At 42.3% G+C, this 25,155-nt stretch overlaps 1 protein-coding gene across 6 annotated transcripts in view; it reads left to right on the top strand.

The window, feature by feature from the left end:
- The first annotated feature begins 6,830 nt into the window (after positions 1-6,830).
- The window catches only part of BRCA2 (BRCA2 DNA repair associated), an 85,075-nt gene continuing 66,750 nt past the window's right edge, over positions 6,831-25,155 (top strand). For all 6 annotated transcript variants that reach the window (XM_050937084.1, XM_050937083.1, XM_050937085.1 and 3 more), the window contains exons 1-7: positions 6,831-6,914; positions 9,367-9,474; positions 18,331-18,582; positions 20,237-20,348; positions 21,244-21,293; positions 21,392-21,432; positions 21,897-22,008. In XM_050937084.1, coding sequence (XP_050793041.1) covers positions 9,396-9,474; positions 18,331-18,582; positions 20,237-20,348; positions 21,244-21,293; positions 21,392-21,432; positions 21,897-22,008 — 646 coding nt within the window. In that variant the 5' untranslated portion in view covers positions 6,831-6,914; positions 9,367-9,395. The remainder of the gene's footprint in view (positions 6,915-9,366; positions 9,475-18,330; positions 18,583-20,236; positions 20,349-21,243; positions 21,294-21,391; positions 21,433-21,896; positions 22,009-25,155) is intronic.

The following is a 25,155-nucleotide window of genomic DNA, read 5'->3' as shown; positions in this document are numbered from 1 at the left end:
CTTTATAAATGCGGCCTAAAATCCATTGCCGACTAGGGAGTATGCCTTCCCATCTCCCATGGCTACAGGTACACCCAAACATGAGGAAGGCTAGTGGTAGAAGTCTGATTAAATGAATGGAATTTTCTCTTCCAAAAATATATGATTTTAAATGTCCCATTAGCACAGATACATACATTAATCATCACAAGAGGGTAAGACTTAAAACACTGTCATAACATCAATCTCAAGTGAGAGAAAAGTCAGCAGCCAGTCTGTCAAAATTCCCAATCCTGTAAATATGTGCATGCTTAAATTTACTTACTTTATTTACTAGTAGTCCCATTATAGTCAATTGCACTGCTCACATGCTCAAAGTTAACAACGTTTATCTTTGCGGCATTAGGGTCTAAATGAGTGTCTCCATTCTCCAGCTCCAAAAAAGGGTAATATTTTACATATTACACTGAAACACAGCATAAGCAAAATACTTTACAAAGGTCCACACACAAAATAATTCAGTATGAGCTTGGTGGTTCTTTTCTTATAACTAAAGTAATGTGATGGTATCTTTGGTGGAAAGGGAAATCAGTATTTCACATGCTCAAGTAAACTTTATACTCAGACATTGAATGAATTGTGTTGTATAACAATATAGGTGAAATCCTGGCCCCACTGCTCATTGACTGCAATGGACCCAGGATGTCACCTGATAGCTTACCTATAGTTTGTAATATTTGTAAACATGAAAACCTTTACAGCTTAAAACTAATATTCTGAATTGCACCTGAGAAACAAGGTGGGTGAGGTAATATCTTGTATTAGACCAGCTTTTGTTAACGAGAGACAAGCACAAAGCTCAGACTTGAGGAAGAGCTCTGTGCAGCTCGAAAGCTTGTCTCTCTCGTCAACAGAAGTTAGTCCAATAAAAGTTATTACCTCACTCACCTTGTCCTTGTGATATCCTAACTAAACAGATAAGCTACAGCATTTTACACGAAATGCATATAGCTTCCTCTTGATCTTCAAGTGTTGCCCAAAGTAGAAAACATCACAACAAAGGCTTTATAGCTGCAACGGTGTCCCCATAATCAACAAGGATTGCAATTGTTTAGCTGCCTGCAAATTATAAAAAAGTGTTACAAGCCACTTGTCATAGTATCTTTCCCCAATCTGAACCTGAGAGTCCAGAAGTTGGGGTACTAGCATGAATTCCTCTAAGCTTAATTACCAGCTTAGATCTGATAAGCTGCCACCAATCAGGAATTCGAGTGCCTGATACACACTGGTCCCCCCAAAACCTTCCCTGGGGACCCCCAAGACCCAGACCCCCTAGATCTTGACACAAGGAAAGTAAACCCCTTTCCTCGTCGTTGCCTTTGTCAGCCTTCCCCTCCCTGGGTTACCCTGGAAGATTACTGTGATTCAAACCCCTTGAATCACAACACAGAGAAATTAGGTCTCCTGGAGAGAGAGACAGATTCACGCTCCGTGAATCTAAAACAAAGGGATTCCACCCTTCCCCTCCCTTCTCCTTCCCTGTTAAGTACAGACTCAATTCGCTTGAGCCTCAACAAGGGGAAAAAATCAGACAGATCTTAAAAGCAAAACTTTTAATAAAAAGAAAGAAAAAAGTAAAAGGTCTATCTCTGCAATTTAGATGGTAAAAAGTTACAGGGTCTGTCAGCTTAAGAAATTGGAGAAACAGCCTCCTCCAATAGAAATACAATTTAAAATACTTCCAGCCAAATACACATTTGCAAATAAAGGAAAACAAATAAAAAGACTATACTGCCTTTCTACCTTTATACTTACAAAATTGGAATAGAAGATTAGAGAGCCTGTAGGTACGTGTTGTCACTCTCAGAGCCCAGAGAGAACAAAGCAAAACCCAAAAAACACAAACAAAGGCTTCCCTCCACCGAGATTTGAAAGTATTTTGTCTCCTGATTGGTCCTCTGGTCAGGTGTTGCAGGTCACTGTTTGTTAACCCTTTACAGGTGAAAGAGACATTAACCCTTAGCTATCTGTTTATGACAGAAGCCTGGTGTACACTGGGGGTGGGGAGATCAATCTAAATTATGCAACTTCAGCTATGTGAATAATGTAGCTGAAGTTGACATACTTAGATCTACTTACTGTGGTGTCTTCACTGTGGTAAGTCGGCGGCTGATGCTCCTCCGTCGACTCCGCCTACGCTTCTCACACTGGAGTACCAGAGTTGACAGGAGAGCACTCAGCGGTCGATTTATCACATCTAGATTAGATCAACCCCCGCTGGATCGATCGCTGCCCATCGATCCAGCGCATAATGTAGACATGCCCTGAGAATCCAAAATCAATCAAGGTCTAAAAGTAGCTCAAGAGTGCAAACCCTTTGGAGATGACTAGCTATGCTCTACCAATACATGGATCAGTTATAACATTGGCTATGATGGCAGGGCTGTAGACTTACCCATAATTCCTATTTTTAACAAAAGAAAAATTATTGTGAGGGAAATGGATAAAAATAAAGGTTTTTAACCAGAGGCCTGAATAAACTAGGTTGCAACTAGACACATACATCTGCAGAATGCAGTCAGTGAAGCTAGGTTCTTAAACTGTTGAAAGGCAGCTATTAATAATTGTTAAAGAGTTCTTGTACACTCAGGGTATGTCTACACTGTGAAGACAGACCCATGATGAGGGAAGGTCTCAGAGTCTGGTCTCTAGCCCAAGTTTGTCCTAGAGCTTGTCTATACACAGTTTTTGTATCAACTCTGCAGGTTTAGAAACAGATAAGACATACTTACATAGGTGCAACCCTGTTGTATGCCTGCACTTATATTGGTATGAATGTTCTTATATCTGTATAATGTAATAAGTTATACTGATGCAAGCACCTTTATACCAGTTCACACTTAGAAGCAACACCAATTAAACCACTCATTTCTAAACCAATATGGATAAATCAGTACAAAAACTGCAGCCAAGACCACACTAAACCCTATTCTCATTGTTGAGAAGTTAAATGTTTCCTTTGCATCAGTCTTCACCACAGAGAATGACTGGGAGATATCTACTCTGGATCTCATCTCTTTTGGTAGTAAAAATGAGGTAGTATCAGTGACTGGGGCATCAGAAGAAAATATGCTATAACAACTTCATGATTCAAAAATCCCTAAGTCAGGTGGTATGCATCTAAAAGTTCTGAAGAGCTCAAATATGAAGTGACTGAGCTGCTAGCAAAAATATGTAATCTGTCATTGAAAACAGCTACTGTACCAAAGGATTTAAAAGTAACAAATGTACCTATATTTTAGAAAGGCTTTAACAGTGATCTGGGCAATTACATACCAGTATACTTAATATCTGTACCTAGGAAATTAGTTGAAATAGTCATTTCAAAATAATAAAACACCTGGAAAATCATGAAAAGATAGGGTCTAACCAACCTGGTTTCTGCAAAGGAAAAATGTATTTTATTCATCTATAAGAATTATTTGAACATGTCAGTAAAATAGTGGATAAAGAAGAACTGCTGGATATTATTTATTTAGACTTTCAAAAGGCCTTTGACAAAGTCCCTCAGAAAAGGCTATTAAAGAAACTAAGCAATTATGGGATGAGAAACAAAACATTGTCCTACAAAAATGAGCTAAGAAGTAGGAAATTAAGTGCAGAAATAAATTGTCAGTTTTCACTGTTAAGAGTGAGATGCCTTAAGGTTGCACATAAGTGTGGTGGTGTTTAGTATATTTGTTAATTATCTGCAAAGGAAGTTGAGGAAAACATAAGAACGGCCATGCTGGGTAAGACCAATGTCCGGCATTGTGTCTTCTGACAGTGACTGATGCTTTGGAGAAATTAACAGAACAGGTGATCATCGGGTGATCCATGCCCTGTTGTTCACTCCCAGCTTCTGGCAAACAGAGGCTAGGGACATTTAGATCATGATGTTGCCATGAATGGACCTATACTCCATGAATTTATCTAGTTCTTTTCTGAACCCTGTTGTAGTCTTGGCCTTCACAACATCCCCTGTCAATGAGTTTCACAGGTTTACGGTGTATTGTGTGAAGAGTTACTTCCTTTTGTTTGTATTAAATCTGCTGCCTGTTAATTTCACTGGGTGACTCCTAGTTCTTGTGTTATATGAAGGAGCAAATAATATTTCCATATTCACTTTCTCCACATGTCAAGACCTCTATCATATCCCCTCTTCAACATTGCTTTTACATACTCCTAATCATTTTTTGTTGCCTTTCTCTGTACCTTTTCCAATTCTAATATATTTTTTTTGACATGGCGTGACCACATCTGCACGGAGTATTCAAGATGTGGATGTACCATGGATTTATATAGAGGCATTATGATATTTTCTGTCTTATTGTCTATCCATCAGGGGCGGCTCTAGGTATTTTGCCACCCTGACAATGGTAGGCAGGCTGCCTTCAGCGGCTTGCCTGTGAGAGGTCCCCAGTCATGTAGATTCGGCTTGTCTGCGGGAGGTCTACCGAAGCTGCGGGACCAGCGGACCCTCCACAGGCATGCCGCCGAAGGCAGCTTGCCTGCCGCCCTCACGGTGACTGGCAGAGTGCCCCCCGTGGCTTGCTGCCCCAGGCATGTGCTTGGCATGCTGGTGCCTGGAGCCTCCACTGCTATCCATTTCCTAAAGGTTCCTAACATTCTGTTATGGTTTTTTTTTTGACTGCCGATGCACATTGAGTGGATGTTTTCAGAGAACTATCCACAATGATGCCAAGATCAGTATTGAAAAGGAGACAAACCTTGTGTTTCAGGGCTTAAGACAATGTCTAACTAGTAGAGATTAGGATGAGACCTTTATAGGGGGACAGATTCCTCTGCCTATTGGTACATCTGCCTACTGTAGGATTCCTTGCATCTTCCTCTGAAGCATCTGGTGCTGGCCACTGCCAGAGACAGGATATTGGACCAAATGGATCCTGGTCTGATCCAATATGGCAATTCTTATATTATTATTCTGTGGGTAGGTAAGTGATGGGAAATGGTAGTAATCGCCAGGATGAGAGGAGGGCTCTGATAAGAGAGATCTCTGGACATAAAGGGCAGTTAGCTACTAGATAGTGGCAAGAAAGAGGGGTTTGCTTTCAAAGGATGTAAACCATTTACTTTTTTCTCTATAATGAAGTTGAGAATACCTTATGTAGTCTAGTTTACGAGAAGTGAAAATGTAGATACATTAAGCAAATAATTTTATTTTACTTATATGTTCTTTCTATTTTGAATAAAACTTGTTTTTGTTAAGATTGTTGTTATATGGACAATTTCATGGAGTCCATCCACAAAGTAAACACTGTAATCTGTAAAAGGAGGTGCTGAAGAAAAGTTTCTGGAAGCTAAATTCTCCTTTCAGTTTTGGTCATGTAGGCCTGGACAAAGATGTCCTATCCCAGTGAGTTGTGTTGTCAGGAGTAAATAAATGATTCTGTAGTTAGCGTATGGTGAGGCCACACACTGAGGGATGAGAATAAAGGAAATATTGAATAGCTGCTCATTCAGTGAGCACCATCCATAGTGTGCACTGAATGACATAGGGATATGGCTGGAAAAATAGTATGTGATCATGTAATTAAAGATATGTATACACACAAGCAGCCAAATGAAGATTGCAGAGGAACCCTTAACACTAGAATTTCCTAGATTTTGAGTACATAACTTTGCTACATTAACTTTCTTTTATCATAGCTTATATTTTAAAGTGGAAATTTCAAGTTTTGGTGTTTTTTTTAAAGCAGGCAATTCTACCATCTATAATGACATTGACCCTCCTCATAGGTGATCGGCACACCTGGGACTTTTACATCCACTGTACAGACTTTTACCACTTGAGCTAATGGAGTAACTGATACCTGTAGTAGTCTATCCTCCCCTGTGTGGACCAGCCACTGCAGAGGGAGAAGACACACGTATTACCAGTGGGTTACACAAGGCCTGCTCTAGGCACCAGCAAACCAAGCACGTGGTTGGGGCGGCACATTTTCAAGGGCGGCATTCTGGCCATTTTTTTTTTTTGTGCTTCCGGCAGCAAAAGCCTAGAGCTGGCCCTGGCAGCAGCAGCACATTGTGCGTGGGGGGTTGCTCTGGGGCCGCTGCAGTTCACGCCAGGGGGAGCAGTGCCACACCTTGTGGCTGGGCCAGGCAGGTTCCGAGTGGGGGACATGCGGGCTGGGGGCTGCCCCGTGGGGCACATGGAGCCGTCTGCAAGTGCCATAGGGCAGCCACCCCCCAGCACTGCAGCTGGGGCTGGGCAAAGCAGCCCTAGCCGCCCAGTGACTGCAGCAGAGCGGCCAGAAGCAGCAGCAGTAGTGGGGCCACAGAGGGCAGGGTGCTGCCGTGCAGGGCTTGCATCCTGCTCTCTGGGGCTACCCTGTCCCGGCTCCACAGTCGCCTGCCAGGGCAGTCCCCCGGCTCTGCCCTCCTGGCTCCCGGCTGGAGGCGAGGGGGGAGCGGTGGGAGAGCACTAGTGGGGGAGGGGAGCCCAGGGCTGAGTTGGCAGGGGGTGGAGGTGAGAGCCCAGGGCTGGGGTGTTGCTGTGTGTTGCACTCGCTCTCTAATGTGGTGCTGTGTGTATTACACCCTCTCTCGGGGGTGTTGCTGTGTGTTACAGTCTCTCTCGGGGGTGTTGCTGTGTGGCGCTCTCTAGGGGGATGTATGTCGCGGTGTGTTTTGAGCTGACAATAACAGATCAACTGCCCGTCTAAACGCTCCCTCACACTCCTCAGCCTTCATTTCACCACCGCGCTGGGACCAGCGCACCGCGCTACTGCGCAGCCCCCGCCCGTCTGTGGCGCAGCCGCAGTAGCAAGCAGGCGCTGTGGCGTTAGAAACAGCCTTCGCGGCGCAGGCGCGAGGGGATTTGGCGCCAGCGCTCGTGTGCGTTGAATGAATGTTGTGGAAGCGGCAGCGCTGAGGCAAGTGGGGGGGCGTCCCAGGCTAGCCCGGCGTCTGCGGGAGGGCTCAGCGGGGCTTGATGCTTCCCTGTGCGGGGCCCCGGTGGCCCCATCCCGGTTGAGAGACTGCAGTGGCCCGTCCCGCTTGGGGGGTGGGGACGAGATTATGGGGACGGGGCTGCTATTGGGATGTGGGGGAGGGGCATTTGGGGGGCTACTCTTGAGTCGGGGGGGAGGGGCATCGCCGGAGGCAGGGCTGCTCTTGGGTGAGGGAGCGGCATCGCTGGGGCGGGGCGGGGCGGGGGAGGCGTTGGATTTCATTCCCTGCGAGGGGGGAACCGTCTCCCCTTCAGACACGCACAGGATGATCCCTGGGAGCTTCCATCCTTCACCCCCGTAGTGGCCGAGGGAGGGGTGAGTGGAGGCCCAGATGGCTCCCAGTCACTCTGCCTCCCTTTTCCTGCCGGTTGGAAATACTGATATTTAAAGTCCATCCCGAGCGTTATTGGTGGGACAAGGATGCTGGGGGCTGTACTAACGCATGTGGGAGATGATTCCTGCTGTAGACCTCTAGGCCCCTCCCCCCCCCGTGAGGGATGAACAGGCACTGTGTCTTAGAGGGAAGTGGGGAGGGCCAAGTTATTTCCTCCCATCTGTATTACATTTGAAATACTGACTCTCAAAATCGGTTCCTAGTAAAGGGGTTTCTTGTCATCCTGAGGAAGGGGAAGGAAAAGAAGTTTGAGGGATGTCTGATCAGGTGTTCTTTTGTACAGGGTCACAGAGAAGCTAAGCACAAATAAAATGGGTCTCTACCTGTTATTTTTAGAGCAGATGAATGTACACTTAACTTTACAAAGCACTTCTGAGGCAAGATTCAAGTGTCATCCCACACTGGGATTTGGCTCACTTCTGTGCCTGTGTAGACAACATAGAATTTTTCTGAATACAATAAAATAAAAATGCATTTTTTTAACATTGCTAACTATCATCCTTCATCCCCAAAAAGTAAATTTTCTATGCAGGGGTTTTGAAGGCAAATTGAAGAATGACATGGTTCATTAGTGATAATGTTACAGACATATGTGGTGTAAAATAATATCAACAGTCTTATAAAACTTGTTTTACATGATAGCGTCACATAAATGCACGTGGCAAAAATTTTCAGAGTCAAACATTTGGAAATTAAAAGGACTTCACTTTAAATTTAGTAAGCTAAAGGAGTTATGAGCACTTCTCAAGTACTCTTACTTTTGAGTTCCTTGGCCAATTTTTGTGGTTTTGTAATAACATTTTCCCTTTTTAAAAAATGTTTTTCCCCTGATACTCAGAGAGACCCATGTAGATAGCTGAAATTGACAGACTAGCTATCCAAAAGGAAAGAATAAAATAGACCCTACTTAAAATAGTTTAATTGCACAAAGTAAATAAACTGAAAAAATTGCTACACTAATCTTAGCTGTTACTTGTAGCAGTAGTTCTAAAAAAAAAATCAACAACTTAGATGTGTGTTTTGGAAATTGGCAGTCTCTCTTTAGCTTGCATTCCAATTTCAATCACATTTTTATTTGTTGGATGCGTTTGCCAGCAAAAATAGCCTTTCAGATTTCACTATGTGTATATGTCCTAGTTATATACAAAGTGATATACCTTATTCATCAAGAATCATTGTGAACACTCATTCATTTAGTGTAAAACTTTACCAAAGTATTCTGTATTTTGCATGGTGTTCTCATCTTCTGTGATAGAGTTGAGTTTTTTTCTTTTCCTGCTGTGAAAATTCACACACTGGCGATCATATTATTTTTGTCTAGGTTTTTATGCCATGCCCATTATTGTGTTGAGTACATACACTGCAGCTGTGATTCTGCCAAATAGGACTGGATGTAACCCTCTTTATAATCTATCACCATAACTAATTGGCTTGAAAGGTCATTCCCTTGGGCTAAGTGTGTGCTGCCTTACATCACATGTAGGAGCAAAAAAAAGGAATAACGGGTCAGCACCACCATGTTGTGTGATGGACACTTGACAAAATTACTGTACTAAGGTCTCGGCTACACTGGGGCTTTACAGCGCTGCAACTTTCTTGCTCAGGGGTGTGAAAAAACAGCACTGTAAGCTAATCCTCTCGAGGAGGTGGAGTACGTGCAGTGCTGGGAGAGCTCTCCCAGCGCTGGTGCCGTGACCACACTCGCACTTCAAAGCACTGCTGCGGGAGCTCTCCCACGGCAGCGCTTTGTAGTTTCAAGTGTAGCCAAACCCTTAGTGATGGATGTGGCGGGGTAGGAGTGTTATGTCATTCAGTCATTCAATGTTTTGAAAAATTACCGTGGACCTCAAAATTTTTACCGTGGACACTTGTGTCTGTGTATGGACACGTTGCTGACCCCTGATGGGAATGAAAGCCATGGACTCCTGCCAGTGCCATTAGGATAGCTGAGTATCAAAGCATTTTGATATAATTTTGCAGGCTTCTTTAACAAGCATACTGGTGATGTTATGGAAAAGAAAATGGCTGACAAACCTGTGGAAAGACCAACTTTCTTTGAAATATTTGAGGCACGATGCAGTGAATCAGGTACTGCTATTATTTCATTTGATTAAAATAAATAATATACTGAAAGCATATTGTAATCAGAGGCATTTTCAGGGTACAATAAACTCTGTCCCAATGAAGAGCTGAGTTTAACTTGGTTGTCTCCTTACATTCCTATGTTCCTTATCCACAAGATGTGGTAGTAATTCCAAATGGTTTTAATAATGGCTCAAGACTAATGAATGCTCTAATATTTAAATATACTTAATCTTAGTCTCTTATATATCAGTGTTAAAATTTATTCACTTTTAAGTTGCCTCCAGCTCTAGGCTCAGAAGTGCTAATGGTCATGATTCTTTTTTCAAATATACTGTATTTTGTGATTTATTCATGTTGAGAAGGACTTCTTATTTTTTAAACTCCTATATTGCTGGTTTTAGCAAAATGGGTCCAGTTTCCCTTCTAACTGTAAAACAAACCTATTGTTTAACCACTGTTCTTGGAGTATATTTCAGCGTGGATTCTACTGAAGATTCATATGTGCCACATGCATACAAACTCAGAACTTTTTTTTAATAGTAGTATGTATCGGTGCTGTGCATGTGCCTTGTACCACCTCATGCTTCCATATGAGCGCAGAAAGGGTGGAAAGACTGCAACCTTCCCTCACTTCCCCTTTTTTCCCCATGGCAGTGAGATGGAACCTGGACAGTGTACACAGTTTTTAGCTTAAAACTCAACCCTTTCATGAAAAAATTGTTCACTCTCATTGTTTTCTTAATTTTTTTGGACTGGGGAAGACCTGCTGTACAATCCCTTAAACTAGGGAGTGAAAAATGTTGTGCCAACCACTGGCGTAGCACTCTAAACCCACAGGGTTTAAATCATGCCTGTCGTGCGATAGTCTTATATCCTTAATGACAAGCACAGCAGATGTCTCTTGCTTCCTTGGGAAGTCCATATCCCTGACAAGTGCTTGATCTGCTTCTACTTCTTGTCCCACACCCCAAAATGGAGAGAGATGAAGCTCAAATTAAATCTCTAGGAGTAATCTATGAAATTCACATCTGGTTTGGAAGAAAAGACAGTCTCCAGGCTGGAGCTGAAGCTGGCATACATCTGGATCCAGCCAGGAGAAGTTTAAAAGGGTGCCAAAATCCCTGTTCCTATGGCCTTGGTGCAGAATGCATTGACACTGACTCCACAGCAACAGGACCTGGCATCCACACAGTCCACTTCAGACATCAGGTGGCATACTTGCAGTTAAGGCCGAATCCCCACTCTGTCACTTCTAGTGCAGGAAATGAGGGACCACAAGGATTTAAAAAATCAATACTTGCCACTGTAGGCTTGTATTAAACTCCTAAGGTTACAGCTTCTCTCTGACCTTGGCTTGGTAAACGCTGCCACCACCCAAATGCAAAAAAAAAAAAACCCTTTGAGCTCAGGAAGGAGCACTTAGAATTCCTCCCTGTGAGGTACCCTTAACCCCGCCCCCAAAGATCTGAGAAAGCCATAGCTAATCTCCTTTGTTTTCTATCAGCTAATCAACCAACACGCACAAACCTCTTAGGACACCAAAAATCCAATCCTGTTCTTAAAAAAGGTAAATTTTATTAAAACAAAAAGAAAGAAAATACATCTGGAATTTAGGCATTTGCTAGATTTTAAAAGAGCAATTCCAAAAATTAAGCACCCAAACTAGCTTTCTTGGGGGTTCAGCTTAAAGGTTACAAGCAAACAAAAGCATCAGGGATTAGCACAGAGGAGATCCACAAACCAAAATAAGAAATAAACCTGATAGTCTGTCTAAACTTTCATTATCCAAATTATTTCTTCTAGGTATGGAAAATACTTTTTCATACTTGATTCAAACCTTACACAGCATCTCTTCTTATAGCATTGCTGCTCCGTGTCCCTTTAGCCCGGAGAACAGCAGAGAGACAAAGGGAAAGCTTTTTTCCTATTTTAAAAAGTTCTAACCTTCCCATTGGCTCTTTTGGTCAGGTGCCCACTCGCCCCCCCCTTTTTTTTTAACCTTGGGACTTTTTAACCCTTTACAGGTAAAGCAAGCAGCCACCAAGAGGGACTTCGTAGCTAACTGGCTGGTTGGGTGTCCCTAAAAGGGAGCTCTCCCCGCCCTTCATTTATCACACTTGCACTGAGTGCAAGCATGGTTCAGAGTGCATAATGGGCTTATACCATAAGGAGGACTTGAAGCAATCCTCCAAAACCAAGTTTTCCAAACTCTTTGACACCAAGGGGTGGGAGCTAGGCTTGATCCATGGCTACAAAAGTCATAGTGCATCAGGTCTCCTAGTTACGGGCATCCGGGATTCTGAAATAAGTCCGGGTGATAAAAGAAGACCTACTCTTTGCGAGCATGGAGATCTTCCACAAGCAGACAGACAGTGCTCTCCATTCCCTCAAGGATTCAAGTGCAATGCTGAGATCTTTAGGGATCTATACCTCAGTGCCATATCATAAGCCCTTTTGGCACCAGCTCTCGCAAAGACACAGAATACTGTCTTACTCCCTCAGTCACCCACTGGAACACCCACCTGGAAAGTGGCCCTGTCACACTAGGAGGCACCTGTGTTTGTCCTCTGTCCCATGCCAGGCTCCCTCTTAGAGGGAGTGGGCCTGATATGCGTATTGAGAGCCCCATCAAGGCCATTTCAGAGTCAGCCTAGGGAAATTGTCTTACTCTCTTCAATCAGTCATGGTCAAAAAGATTACAGCTGACAAATAAATGCTGGATGTTTTCACCCATGGCTATCTCATCCATTGCTGTGTGTAGCACCTAGCCACACCCTTCTCTGTCTCTCTTCAGGAACCCTACTAATGAGAGCATTCCACAAAAAGAAGTGGCCTTCAACTAGGAACCAAAGAAGAGGTTCCCCAGGAATAAAGGGGAAGAGGCTTCTACTCCTGACATTCCCTCGTTCTCTTTGTCCTATGCTAGACCTAAGAGACTAAACAAATTCATATGCTGCCTCAGATTCAAGATGGTAACACTTGCCTTCACCATTTCATCACTTCAGACTTATGACTGATTTGTGACTCTCAACTTTGCCATCTACTCAGCCCACAGGAATTTCTGAGATTTATACTGAGATCAAATCATTACCAATACAAGGTACTGCCTTTATATATATCTATATCTATATTTATCTATATATGGCTGACCGGCTTATTAGAGGCAGATCATATCAGGAGTCCCTAACAAGTTTCAGTTGTGCCCTCATGCTGCTTGCCCAACTGAGGATCATGGAGAAATATGATAAATCCTCACTTATCTCATCACAGAGAGAGGCCATAGAATCTATCCTGGACCCTATGAATTCTAATGAAAGATTCCTCTCCCTTCAGACTCTACTGAATACAGTAAATTTCATCTGGCTACAGTGTTACAGATTTACCTTGCAGCATTATGCCATGTGCCCTCTTATATTTATGTGATGCTGGTTGCCAGACTTCTCCGGAGATTGCTACAGTTCTGGTTCTGGTCAGTCTATTCCTCTGCAAAGTCATCAACAAAGAAGGTTCTAATACTTTCTTGTGTCCTTATGGTGCTGAGCTGTTTGCTGCATCTTGACAATGCCCTAAAAGGGGTGCCCTTTGTGGCCCCATTACTATCCAGGACATTAGTGACTGCTGCATCTGGAACAAGCTGGGCAGCACACCTGAACCACTTACAGATGCAAGAGATATGGAATTGCATATAATAGCTTAGAGCTTTAAGCTGGTAATTTACATGCCATAATCCTGGTAGTTTTGCACCTTGCAAGAGTCAACAAGTCATTGAACTTCCTTAGCAGTCTATCGCCAACCCCGAGAGGACACTGCAGAAATTGCTGTCAAGTTGATATTTCATCAGTAGGGGATGTTGCTAACAGACACGTTTGCCATCAAGGACAATGCCAAGTGCTCAAACTTCTGTTCCAGAGGGGGCATGACTCTTGGAGCATTGCCAGATGCCTTCCTTCTGCAGTGGAATCAAGTCCTTCTATATGCCATCCGACTAATTCTGTTAATCCCCATGGTGATTGCCAAAGCTAGACGAGACCAGGCTGTGATGGGTTGGATCACAGAAATCCCCTTGGGGCTGCCAACTAATGTGCCAAGACTACTTCTGCCCCTGCTTTCTCTGTCATCATGGGACTCCAGCACCCTGTCTTGTTGAGCCATACATGCCCGTCTGCTCCAACACAGACCAAGGGTCTAAGCCATGTGCCCCAAAGCTGCAGACTTAACTGAAAGTAGCTTAAGAAGTGTTCTTGTCTTTAACATTCAGATGCCTAACTCCCAGTGGTGTCCAAACCCCAAATAAATCTGTTTTACCCTGTATAAAGCTTATACAGGATAAACTCATAAATTCTTCATCACCCTCTATAACACTGACAGAGAGAGATGCACAGCTGTTTGCCCCCGCCCCCCTCGCTATTAATACATACTGGGTTAATTAATAAGTAAAAAGTGATTTTATTAAATATAAAAAGTAGGATTTAAGTGGTTCCAAGTAGTAACAGACAGAACAAAGTGAATTACCAAGCAAAATAAAATAGAACATGCAAGTCTATGTCTAATACAGTAAGAAAACTGAATACAGATTAAAAATCTGTAAACGGAAGCTTACTGGAATTCCTCTGAGACTAGTCTCCTTCTAGTCTGGGTCCAGCAATCACTCACACTGCCTGTAGTTACTGTCCTTTGTTCCAGTTTCTTTCAGGTATCTTTGGGGATGGAGAGGCTCTCTCTTTAGCCATCTGAAGACCAAAATGAAGGGGTCTCCCAGGGGTTTAAATAGACTTTCTCTTGTGGGTGGAGACCCCTTCCTCTCTCCTATGCAAAGTCCAGCTCCAAGATGGAGTTTTGGAGTCACATGAGCAAGTTAACATGTCCATACATGACTCAGTTTTTACAGTCAGCAGCCATTGTTTACATGCTACCCTGAATGTCCTCAGGTAGATTTCTTATGTGGATTGTAGCCTTCCAAGATTCATTGTCCTTTAAGTGTTTCTTGATTGGGCACTTATAGACTCATAGACTTTAGTGTCAGAAGGGACCAATATGATCATCTAGTCTGACCTCCTGCACAAAGCAGGCCACAGAACCCTACCCATCCACTTCTATAACAAACCCCTAACCTATGTCTGAGTTATTGAAGTCTTCAAGTTGTGGTTTGAAGACCTCAAGCTGCAGAGAATCCACCAGCAAGTGGCCCATGCCCCACGCTGCAGAGGAAGGCGAAAAACCTCCAGGGCCTCTGCCAATCTGCCCCGGAGGAAAATTCCTTCCTGACCCCAAATATGGCAATCAGCTAAACCCTGAGCATGTGGGCAAGACTCACCAGCCAGCAGTCAGGAAAGAATTCTCTGCAGTAACTCAGATCCCATCCCATCCAACATCCCATCACAGACCACTGGGCATACTTATCTGCTGATAATCAAAGATCAATTGCCAAAATTAAGCTATCACATCATACCATCCCTTCCATAAACTTATCAAGCTTAGTCTTAAAGCCAGATATGTCTTTTGCCCCCACTACTCCCCTTGGAAGGCTGTTCCAGAACTTCACTCCTCTGATGGTTAGAAACCTTCACCTAATTTCAAGTCTAAACTTCCTAGTGTCCAGTTTATACCCATTTGTTCTTGTATCTACATTGGTACTAAGCTTAAATAATTCCTCTCCCTCCCTAATATTAATCCCTCTGATATATTTATAAAGAGCAAGCATATCCCCCCCTCAGCCTTCTTTTGGCTAGGCTAAACAAGCCAAGCTCTTTGAGTCTCCTTTCATAAAGCAGGTTTTCCATTCCTCGGATCATCCTAGTAGCCCAGCTCTGAACCTGTTCCAGTTTGAATTCATCCTTCTTAAACATGGGAGCCCAGAACTGCACACAGTATTCCAGATGAGGTCTCACCAGTGCCTTATATAACGGTACTAACACCTCCTCTTTGCTGGAAATACCTTGCCTGATGCATCCTAAAACCGCATTAGCTTTTTTAATGGCCATATCACATTGGCGGCTCATAGTCATCAACCAATACTCCAAGGTCCTTCTCCTCCTCTGTTGTTTCCAACTGATGTGTCCCCAATGTATATCTAAAATTCTTATTATTAATCCCTAAGTGCATGACCTTGTACTTTTCACTATTAAATTTCATCCTATTACTATTACTCCAGTTTACAAGGTCATCCAGATCTTCCTGTATGATATCCCGGTCCTTCTCTGTGTTAGCAATACACCCCAGCTTTGTGTCATCCGCAAACTTTATTAGCACATTCCCTCTTTTTGTGCCAAGGTCAGTAATAAAAAGGTTAAATAAGATTGGTCCCAAAACTGATCCACTTAATTTGCACGTTGCTTTCTCAAGAAACTGACCAAATGCTTTGCTATGGCTACTTAGAAATCAAGCAAGTACGCAGCCAATAGTCATAACTTGGAATACAAAAATGATGCACACATGCATATAGGATGAATAGATTCAGTGGATCATAACCTTTACAGAGATACGTTACATGGCACATGTAGCATAAAACATATTCCAGTTATGTCATATATATATTCATAATAATATTTCCATAAAGCGTTATGAGGTGCACCATCACACAGGCCATGCTCATAGCTCTCTGATGGCCAAGGTAGTTCTGGCTAACAGACCTGATACAGATGTCCACGTGACCACCAGTCAGTTTCTCGGGTTGCCCAAACCTGTTGTCAAAGATCAGACTCAAGTACTCCACCCAGACCCAAGGTTACTACACCAGATGGCTTGGCTGCTGGCTGATTGAGCATCACAGAAAGGGACTGCTCCTTGCATGTTCAGGAAACATTGGCACAGAGCAGGAAGCTATCCACACTTTCAAATGGATAAGGTTGTTAACATTGGCAGCCCGACATGGCCAAGATCTGCTGCAGGTCCCGCTACTGAAGATTCTCGACTATTTGCTGCAGCTGAAACACTTTGGATTTTCATTTAGCTACATCAGGATCCAGCTGGGAGCATTATCAGCGTATCATCCGCTGTTCTTAGTCTTCTCCCATTTGTTAGTATTAGAATTTCTTAAGAGTCTAATGCATACTTAATCACTGGTGAGATTTAAAATTTTTATTAAAGTTAATGTTAAAAAAATATATATAATATATAGATTGGGAAAAGAGTGTCTGTACATCTGGGTATAGTGCTTAGATTATCCACAAATATAAAGTTAGTTTTTAAAAGTCATATGATACATAGAGTACATAATCAGCAGTAATCCAAATTTAGGTGAATAGATTTAACAATACAGTTTAGATATTAGAAGCCGAATACTTGGGTACGTCACTCATGAAAAGTTGTACAGAGATTTGGTTGTGGAAAGCAAAGTATATCAATGAATGGAGATTGTCCCTCAGTAATTGAGAATTAGGTTGGTTGCCTATTTAGAACATACAATCCATGAGGAAAGTATTTACTCCAACATGGGACTTCAACATCCTCTTAAAACTTACTTATGGAGCCCCTCTCCTCCCCCTGTTTCCCCTCCCCCTTTAGCACCTATTGGAATGCTCCATCCATTATCTTACTCTCAAAATTGCCTTTTTGTTGGTCATCACCTTTACCAGAAGAGTAAGTGAGCTTCAGGCACTCATGACAGAACTCCGATATACTTAATGCCATAAACACAAAGAAGTACTGAGACCTCATGTAAAATGCATTCCAAAGGTAACTTCTGAATTCCACTTAAAATAATGAGTTAGCTTTCTTGTGTTCTTCCCAAAACCACATTCCACTCCAGAGGAGAAGAAGCTACATGCTATGTGATATTGATAGCAATTTTTTGACGGTCCCCACCTCTGTTTGTGGTCATAGCTGGCTGCTCCAAGGACCAGGCTATTTTATTGCGAAGATTGCCTAAACGGCTTATGCTTTAAATCTCACTGGGTTACCAGCTAGGCAATGTGCCTCTCACTCTTAAGGCTCACTTCACCAGAGCACAAGCAACATCCTCTACTTGCTCCTGAAATATACTGACATCTGAAATCTTCATGGCAACCATATGGCTCCACCCTTTCTTATTTGTCAAGCATTATGCACTGGATTTAGCTAGTACATCAGATGGCAAGTTTGGAAGAGCAGTACTCCTATCTCTACTTGACTGATGCAGCTGTGATACTCCTACTATCTAGAGATGACACTGCTTGCCATTCACCTATAGTGGGATCCACATGTACTCAAGGAAGAAATGACGGTTGCTTTGCCCTACAGTAACTGGTTCTTCAAGGTATTGTCAGTGTGGATGCCACAACCTGTTCTCCTTCCTGTTTTTAGAGTTTCAGCTAACATGGGCTCTGAGCTGTGAGCGAGCTAAGGGAAGATTGTGACTCCTGTGCCCTTTATGCCCTCATATGGCAGCACAAGGAGGCACAGTGTAAGTGTGCTGTCCTGGCTGACACCGCTGTTCCCAAAATAAATAGATAAATAAAATAAAAAAAAGTAAGCTGTCATGTGCATGAGACTTATGTGCACCACAATGGGATCCACACAGACTACAACATCTTGAAGAGTCACGGTTACTGAAGGGTAACTGTTCTTTTGGTAAAAAGCCACAGTAGTAGTTTGTCAGCGTTCTTTGATTTTTTTGACAAAACTTGATTTGTCAACATCAAAATTGGAAGAAGTACTATAATATAAAAGTATATGGTTAGCGGAGTGTTGTTGGATTTTATAACAGGCTGGTTTAAATGTCCAGTATATCTCAGCTATTGTATAATGTCCTTCGTGGAACATTAAACTGATTTGAGTTCAGACAACAATTTATCATAAAGATAGGGTTCTTCAAAAAAAAATATATATATATAAAAAGAGTAGGTTAAATTACAAATAAAAATGTGATATTTTTCTTTATAGACTTAGGACTGATAAGTCTCAACTGGTTTGAGGAACTCAGCACAGAAGCTCCACCCTACGAATCTGAAACATCAGAAAAAACTGAATACAGAGCTGGCTGGCTTGATCAAAGTGCTACTAAAACTCCAAGGGGGAAACCCTCTACATATAGCCAGTTGGCATCAACTCCAATGATTTTCAAAGAACAGAGTGTAACCTTGCCACTTTTGTCTTCTCCGATAAAAGAACTGGATCAGAAGAAAATGGAAGCAGGTGAGTAACTGGGTTTGTTTGAAGTAAAAGTGTGCTTATAGCTTCCCACAACCCCCTAAAACAGAGACTTTATATTTTGTTGTTATAGTTTCCCATTAGTACTGCAATAGATAATGCTATCACAGACATTAAATACGAAAAAGACATACAGTACTAGGCCCTCTAATTAACCATGTATAAATGCAGAATTGTTCATTACAATGAATTCACTCTTGCAGTGAGCTCTGTATGGCTCCATGCACACAGAGCTCACTGCAGGATTGGGTGTGATATCTTTATCTGCCACTTTGGCAGGTTTGCCTGATCGCAGCTCCCACTGGCTGCAGTTTGCCGTCCCAGGCCAATGGGGGCGACGTGAAGCGGCGCGGGTGAGGGATGTGCTGGCTGCGGCTTCCCACCACCCCCATTGGCCTAGGACAGCGAACTGCAGCCAGTGGGAGCCACAGTCAGCTGAACCTGCCAACGCGGCAGGTAAACAAACTGGTCGGGACCGCCAGGGTGCTTACCATGGCGAGCCGCGTGCCGGAGGTTGCCGACCCCTGTTCTAGAATCTATGCCTCTTGGACCAGAATTAGATGAACTGTAAAAATGTTTTCTGCATAGGTATTTCTGATGCAGCCATTGCTACTATATCTAATTTGTACATTTATTGTAAATTTGTGTCCTTCCTTTCAATATTGGCTTCTGCTGAAGCTGGATCTCTTAACATATATCAGAGGCATACCTAGATTCTACAGTAAAGCCTTTAAAGATGTTCAGCAAGTCAGAATAGTATAGCAAAAGATGTTAATCAGGGCAGTTCACGGTCCTCCCATTTTAAAAAGGTTATTTAAGTTGTTTTGTATTTCAGTGCTTTACAATACATTTGTGTAATGGTTCGAGGATATATCTTAGTATCATATGGCCAGATTGTGAACTCTTCACTCACACTGATGAGCAGTTGTTTATACAAGTAGTCTCATCAGAGTCAGTGGGAAAACTCATATGAGTAACTTCTCACCACCTAAGAGGTTCACAGTTTAACCCATAGGGTTTCAATGGCCAGGGTGGAAATGCTCTTCATTTACTAATTCTTGACTCTCAACTGTTCATGAGAAACTTGTAATACAAATAGGTACTGTCTGGCACTGTACATAAAACCAAAAATATTTCTTCTTTGTGCTAGCTCAGTCAATCCAAGAAATTTATTTCTTGTGCAGACCTGGGGGGGAATGCTGGTACAATATATCTGTGAAGGAGCTTAATAGCCTGCAAAAATCATTTCTCCTGTAGTAACAGGAAATGCAGTGACATTGCACATTGGCTGCTTTGCCTATCTGACATAATCTGTAGTGAAGATAAATACAGACTAAATTTAATAAATTATTTTTTTAAAAAGAATGAGGCTTATTGAATGAACTTAACTGAAGTTCTGAGCATGTATTTGAAATATTCTCGGTATTGTTATTTTGACTAGAATTTGTGAACGTATTCCAACTTGATTGAAAGGATTATTATTAGAAATGTAAGTAACATTGAACAATGTTTCTTTTTAAAAACTAAGGCTTAGTTAAGCACATTTTAAAAGGTAAGTTTATTCTTAAATTTCAGAATCAAAATAGTTATGTATTCAGGATCTGGTTAACTATTGTACTGTATATACTAAACATTGCAGGCAAAGTCAATTTGGTTAACGAAGAGCATAGAACAAGTCCACATGTTATGAAGACAAAATTTGATCAAACAAATGAAATATTTTCACCTCTCAATACTTCCCTCAATGTAAGGTACGTTATGGATGTTAACACTTTTTAAAATGACTTAATATATTTGACTTAATACATTTTATAGGAAGGTTATATTTCAATTCAAATTATATTATAAAAACTTTTGGATAGCACAAGAATGGAAACGTTAGAGTTTCAGAACAGTGGATAATCTTGCATCTCTTATACACAAGAACTAAAGTATATATACATAGCTGAGTGATTTGCAAATGGATTATCAGCTGTACTTGGAATTTCCTCCTGTTTTAGGTTTGTTGGACTCTTAAGAAACTTTATTAAAATATTCTATTTCCTTTTTATTTTTAAACTGCAGCATAATGTGCGTAGGATGTTTTAGTTGATATCTCAACTTCACAAATTCTTAGCATTCGATTCAATGACCATAAAATACTAACTGCAACATATTAACACAATGCACTATTCATAAAATTTGTATTGTAAAGGAGTTAGTTTATGACCAAATGATGCAAGTCCCTGCAACATTCAAAATTCTAGAATTTTTTTTTTCCAGATAAATCAGGCCAAAGTATCTGAAACTGTAGAACACTTCCTTAGTGAAGTATATTCATTTAAAATAACAATTGGACTATGAGCTTGTATGCCAGATTTTAATACAGTTCAATCAAAGCATTTATTAAACAGGTGGTATAAACCCATGGAAACTGGTACTGATCATGGAATATCTTCATTGTTCCTTATTTTAATTATCACATGCAAAGTCACTGGGTCTTAAATATTTCATGAGTTATGTTTTAATGGCCCATATGGCTAAAGTAAAACTGAAAATATTTTTGTGTGTGTGAAGGCAATATAATAGATTGTACAATAATGTCTATTAGGAAAACTTACCATTTAACTTTGAGTAACAATTTTTTTCTTTGATTTTGTTATTTAGTCCAGCTGCTTTAAGGGATATTTATAGAACACCACAAAGAAATATTGCTGGTGAGTATCTGTACTCCTTCTCTTACTAACAAGAATATTTATCTCTAAAGATCATTGGATGACTTAATTAAATGTTCTTATTTTTAAAAAAATTTCAGTGCGATGTGGACGCTTGTTTTGCACACCTAAACTTTTGGAGGTAAGCATTTTATTTCTGGGTTTTGAGTCATAGACTTTAAGGTCAGAAAGGGACCATTAGATCATCTAATCTGACCTTCTGTATATTACAGACCATTAAATTCCAGCCAGATACCCTATGTCGATCCCAATGAGTTTAGCTAGACTAAAAGAATCCAAACTGTTGTGTGCCAGAGGCATAAAACAAGATACTGAGGTACTATCAATGCCTAAACCTCTTTCAATGGCATTGAATTAATTAGGTGAAACATGCCCAGATGATCTTAGCTGGCAATCCGTGCTTCAGCAGAAGATGGAAGAAAAACCTAGGGTCCCTGCTGATCTGAAGTGGGGAAATATTCTTTCTTGATCCCAGAGCTGGTAATCGGTACAACCCTTAGCATGTTAGCAAGACGCAGCAGCCAGGCATCTAAGCAAGAGTGTTGTTTTAAAATATACTTTAAAAATTATTGGATGTATTTCTAGGTTAAGACACCAAAGTGTATTTCTGAAGGCCTGGGAGCAGAAGTGGATCCAGATATGTCTTGGTCAAGTTCTTTAGCTACACCTCCTACGATTAGTGCAACGGTGATAATAGGTAACACCAAAAATGCATGTGTCATAAACAGATAGCTAAGGGTTAATGTCTCTTTCACCTGAAGCACCTGACCAGAGGACCAATCAGGAAACCGGATTTTTTCAACTTTGGGTGGAGGGAAGTGTGTGTCTGAGTCTTTTGTCAGTTTTCCTGCTTTCTCTGAGCTTTGGAGAAGTACTTTCTACTTTCTAGTCTTCTGTTTCTAAGTGTAAGGACAAAGAGATCAGATAGTAAGTTCTATGGTTTCTTTTCTTTGGTATTTGCATGAATATAAGTGCTGGAGTGCTTTGATTTGTATTCTTTTTGAATAAGGCTGTTTATTCAATATTCTTTTAAGCAATTTACCCTGTGTTGTATCATCTTAATACAGAGAGAACATTTGTATGTATTTTTCTTTCTTTTTATATAAAGCTTTCTTTTAAGACCTGTTGAAGTTTTTCTTTACTTCAGGGAAATTGAGTCTGTACTCACCAGGGAATTGGTGGGAGGAAGGAATCGGGGAGATCTGTGTGTTGGATTGCTAGCCTGATTTTACATTCCCTCTGGGGGAATAGGAAAGTAATTTTTGTTTCCAGGATTGGGAACAGAGAGGGAGATTCACTCTGTTTGGATTCACAGAGCTTGTGTCTGTGTATCTCTCCAGGAGCACCTGGAGGGGGGAAGGGAAAAAGGATTATTTCCCTTTGTTGTGAGACTCAAGGGATTTGGGTCTTGGGATCCCAGGGAAGGTTTTTCAGGGGGACCAGAGTGCCCCAAAACACTCTAATTTTTTGGGTGGTGGCAGCAGGTACCAGGTCCAAGCTGGTAACTAAGCTTGGAGGTTTTCATGCTAACCCCATATTTTGGACGCTAAGGTCCAAATGTGGGACTAAGGTTATTACATGGTGGCAGTGGGTGGGATATAGACAGAATCCAGAAGCCAGTAGGAATATTATATTTTTCTTTTCTCTGCTAAGGGCTTTTTAGCAGAGAGAAACAGTTGGTTTTAAAAGGGAACCAGAGAGAATTTTTTTTTCTGCTCTCTCTGGCAGGTTGTGGCTTGCATGTTAAGCGAGAAGCCATTAAGAGACTGTTGAGGGTCTTTTGTCATGCAATAGCCCTCCCATTAGGAGGCAAGTACCAGCACTTATATGCATGCAAATAAAGTGGTTTTTCTGGTTTCCCTTCATTGAACATTAGCTAGAGAGAGAAAAGGAAAAAAGCACTGTTGCTAGGCAGACTCCAGGAGGGAACAGAGCCTGCAGTTCAGAAGATAAACACCGGAGGGCACCCCAACACAAGAAAACAGGAACCATGACTTCTAAGGCAAAAATTGACGCCGAAGAACAAATCAAAGAAGCTGAACGCAGGCGACAACTGGAAATAAAACAAAAGAGATGGAGATGAAAGAAAGAGAAGAACAGATCAAAGAGGCAGCCTACCAAAGAGAACAGGCAGCCTACCAAAGAGAACAGGCAGCCAAAGAGGCAGCCAAGGAGGCAGCACACAAAAGAAAACTAGAAGAAGAAGAGGTGGCCTACCGAAGGAAACAAGCAGAAGAAGAGTTGGCCCACAGAAGGAAGCAAGAAGAAGAAGAGGCGGCCCACCACCGAGAAATGGAAAAACAACAAAAAGAGAATGAAGAGAAGGAAAAACAGAGAAAACATGAACTGGAGTTGGCAAAAGCTGGGCTGCCTGTGCCAGCCAACCCTAACAACCCGGCGCCAAATATTGCTCCACAGCACAGGAAATTTCCCACCTACAAGGCAGGTGATGACACCGAGGCCTTCTTGGAAAATTTTGAAAGAGCCTGTCTTGGGTACAACATCCCCGAAGACCAGTACATGGTAGAATTGAGGTCACAGCTCAGTGGACCTTTAGCAGAGGTGGCAGCTGAAATGCCTAAGCTGCAAATGAATGACTATAAACTTTTTCAAACCAAGGCCAGATACCGAATGGGGATAACCCCAGATCATGCCCGTCGGCGCTTCAGAACCCAAAAGTGGAAACCCGAGGTGTCATTTCCCAAACACGCCTACTACATTGCAAAAAACTATGAGGCCTGGATAACAGGAAACAACATTCAAACCTTGGAAGAATTAAACCTCCTCATCCAAATGGAGCAGTTCTTGGATGGTGTTCCTGAAGACATCACACGGTACATACAAGATGGAAATCCCAAAGATATCGCTGAGGCGGGGGAGATTGGAGCCAAATGGATGGAACTGGCAGAAAGCAAGAAAGCTACTGTCAAGGGGAACGATTACCCCAGGGGGCACACAGACCATAAACCCTACAACCGAGGACAGCCAAAGACCCCACATACCACCCAAGTAAAGCCACAGATACCCTACCCTTCCACCTCACCAGTCTCCAGTAACTCACCTCGGCCCAGTGACCCATCAGATGGAAGATGCTTTAAGTGTAATGAACTGGGACATATCAAGGCCAACTGTCCCAAGAACACCATGCGAGTGCAATTCATTACACCACCATCACCCCAAAGATCCCCAGGCCCGGATGCCTCTCAAATACCCTTGGAGCGAAGGGAAAATTTGAGAGTGGGCGGAAAGAAGGTTACTGCGTGGAGAGACACGGGGTCAGCTATCCACCAATCCTTCGTTGACCCCAAATTCATCAACCCAAAGGCCAAAGTTACAATTTACCCCTTCATGTCACAAGCTGCAGACTTGCCTACAGCTCAACTGCCTGTCCAGTACAAAGGCTGGTCAGGAATGTGGACTTTTGCAGTCTATGACAATTATCCTATCCCCATGCTACTGGAGGAAGACTTGGCCAACCAGGTGAGGCGGGCCAAGAGAGTGGGAATGGTTACACGTAGCCAAACCAGGCAAGCTTCCAGACCCATTCCTGTTCCTGAGCCGTCCACAGAGGCCCCGTCTGTGTTACCAGAGACCCAGACAGAGGTAGTGGACCCGGATTCCATGCCAACCACTGAAACAGCCACAGCACCTCCAGTCCCAGGCCCGGAACTGGAACAGCAACCAGCACCAGCGATTGCAACCCCATCTTCAAACTCAACGCCAGTGGGCGCCAGCGAGCCACAACTGGCAGAAGCAACAGACAGCCATACCCAAAAGGCTCAGCCAGAGCCTGAAATACCCTCAGGTGCACCAGCGGAGAGCGGTTCACCAGCAATGGAAACAA

Source organism: Gopherus flavomarginatus, chromosome 1 (genome assembly GCF_025201925.1).
Source record: "Gopherus flavomarginatus isolate rGopFla2 chromosome 1, rGopFla2.mat.asm, whole genome shotgun sequence".
NCBI lineage: Eukaryota > Metazoa > Chordata > Testudines > Testudinidae > Gopherus > Gopherus flavomarginatus.
Note: the sequence above shows the minus strand (reverse complement) of the source record. Positions and strands in the feature narration are given on the sequence as shown.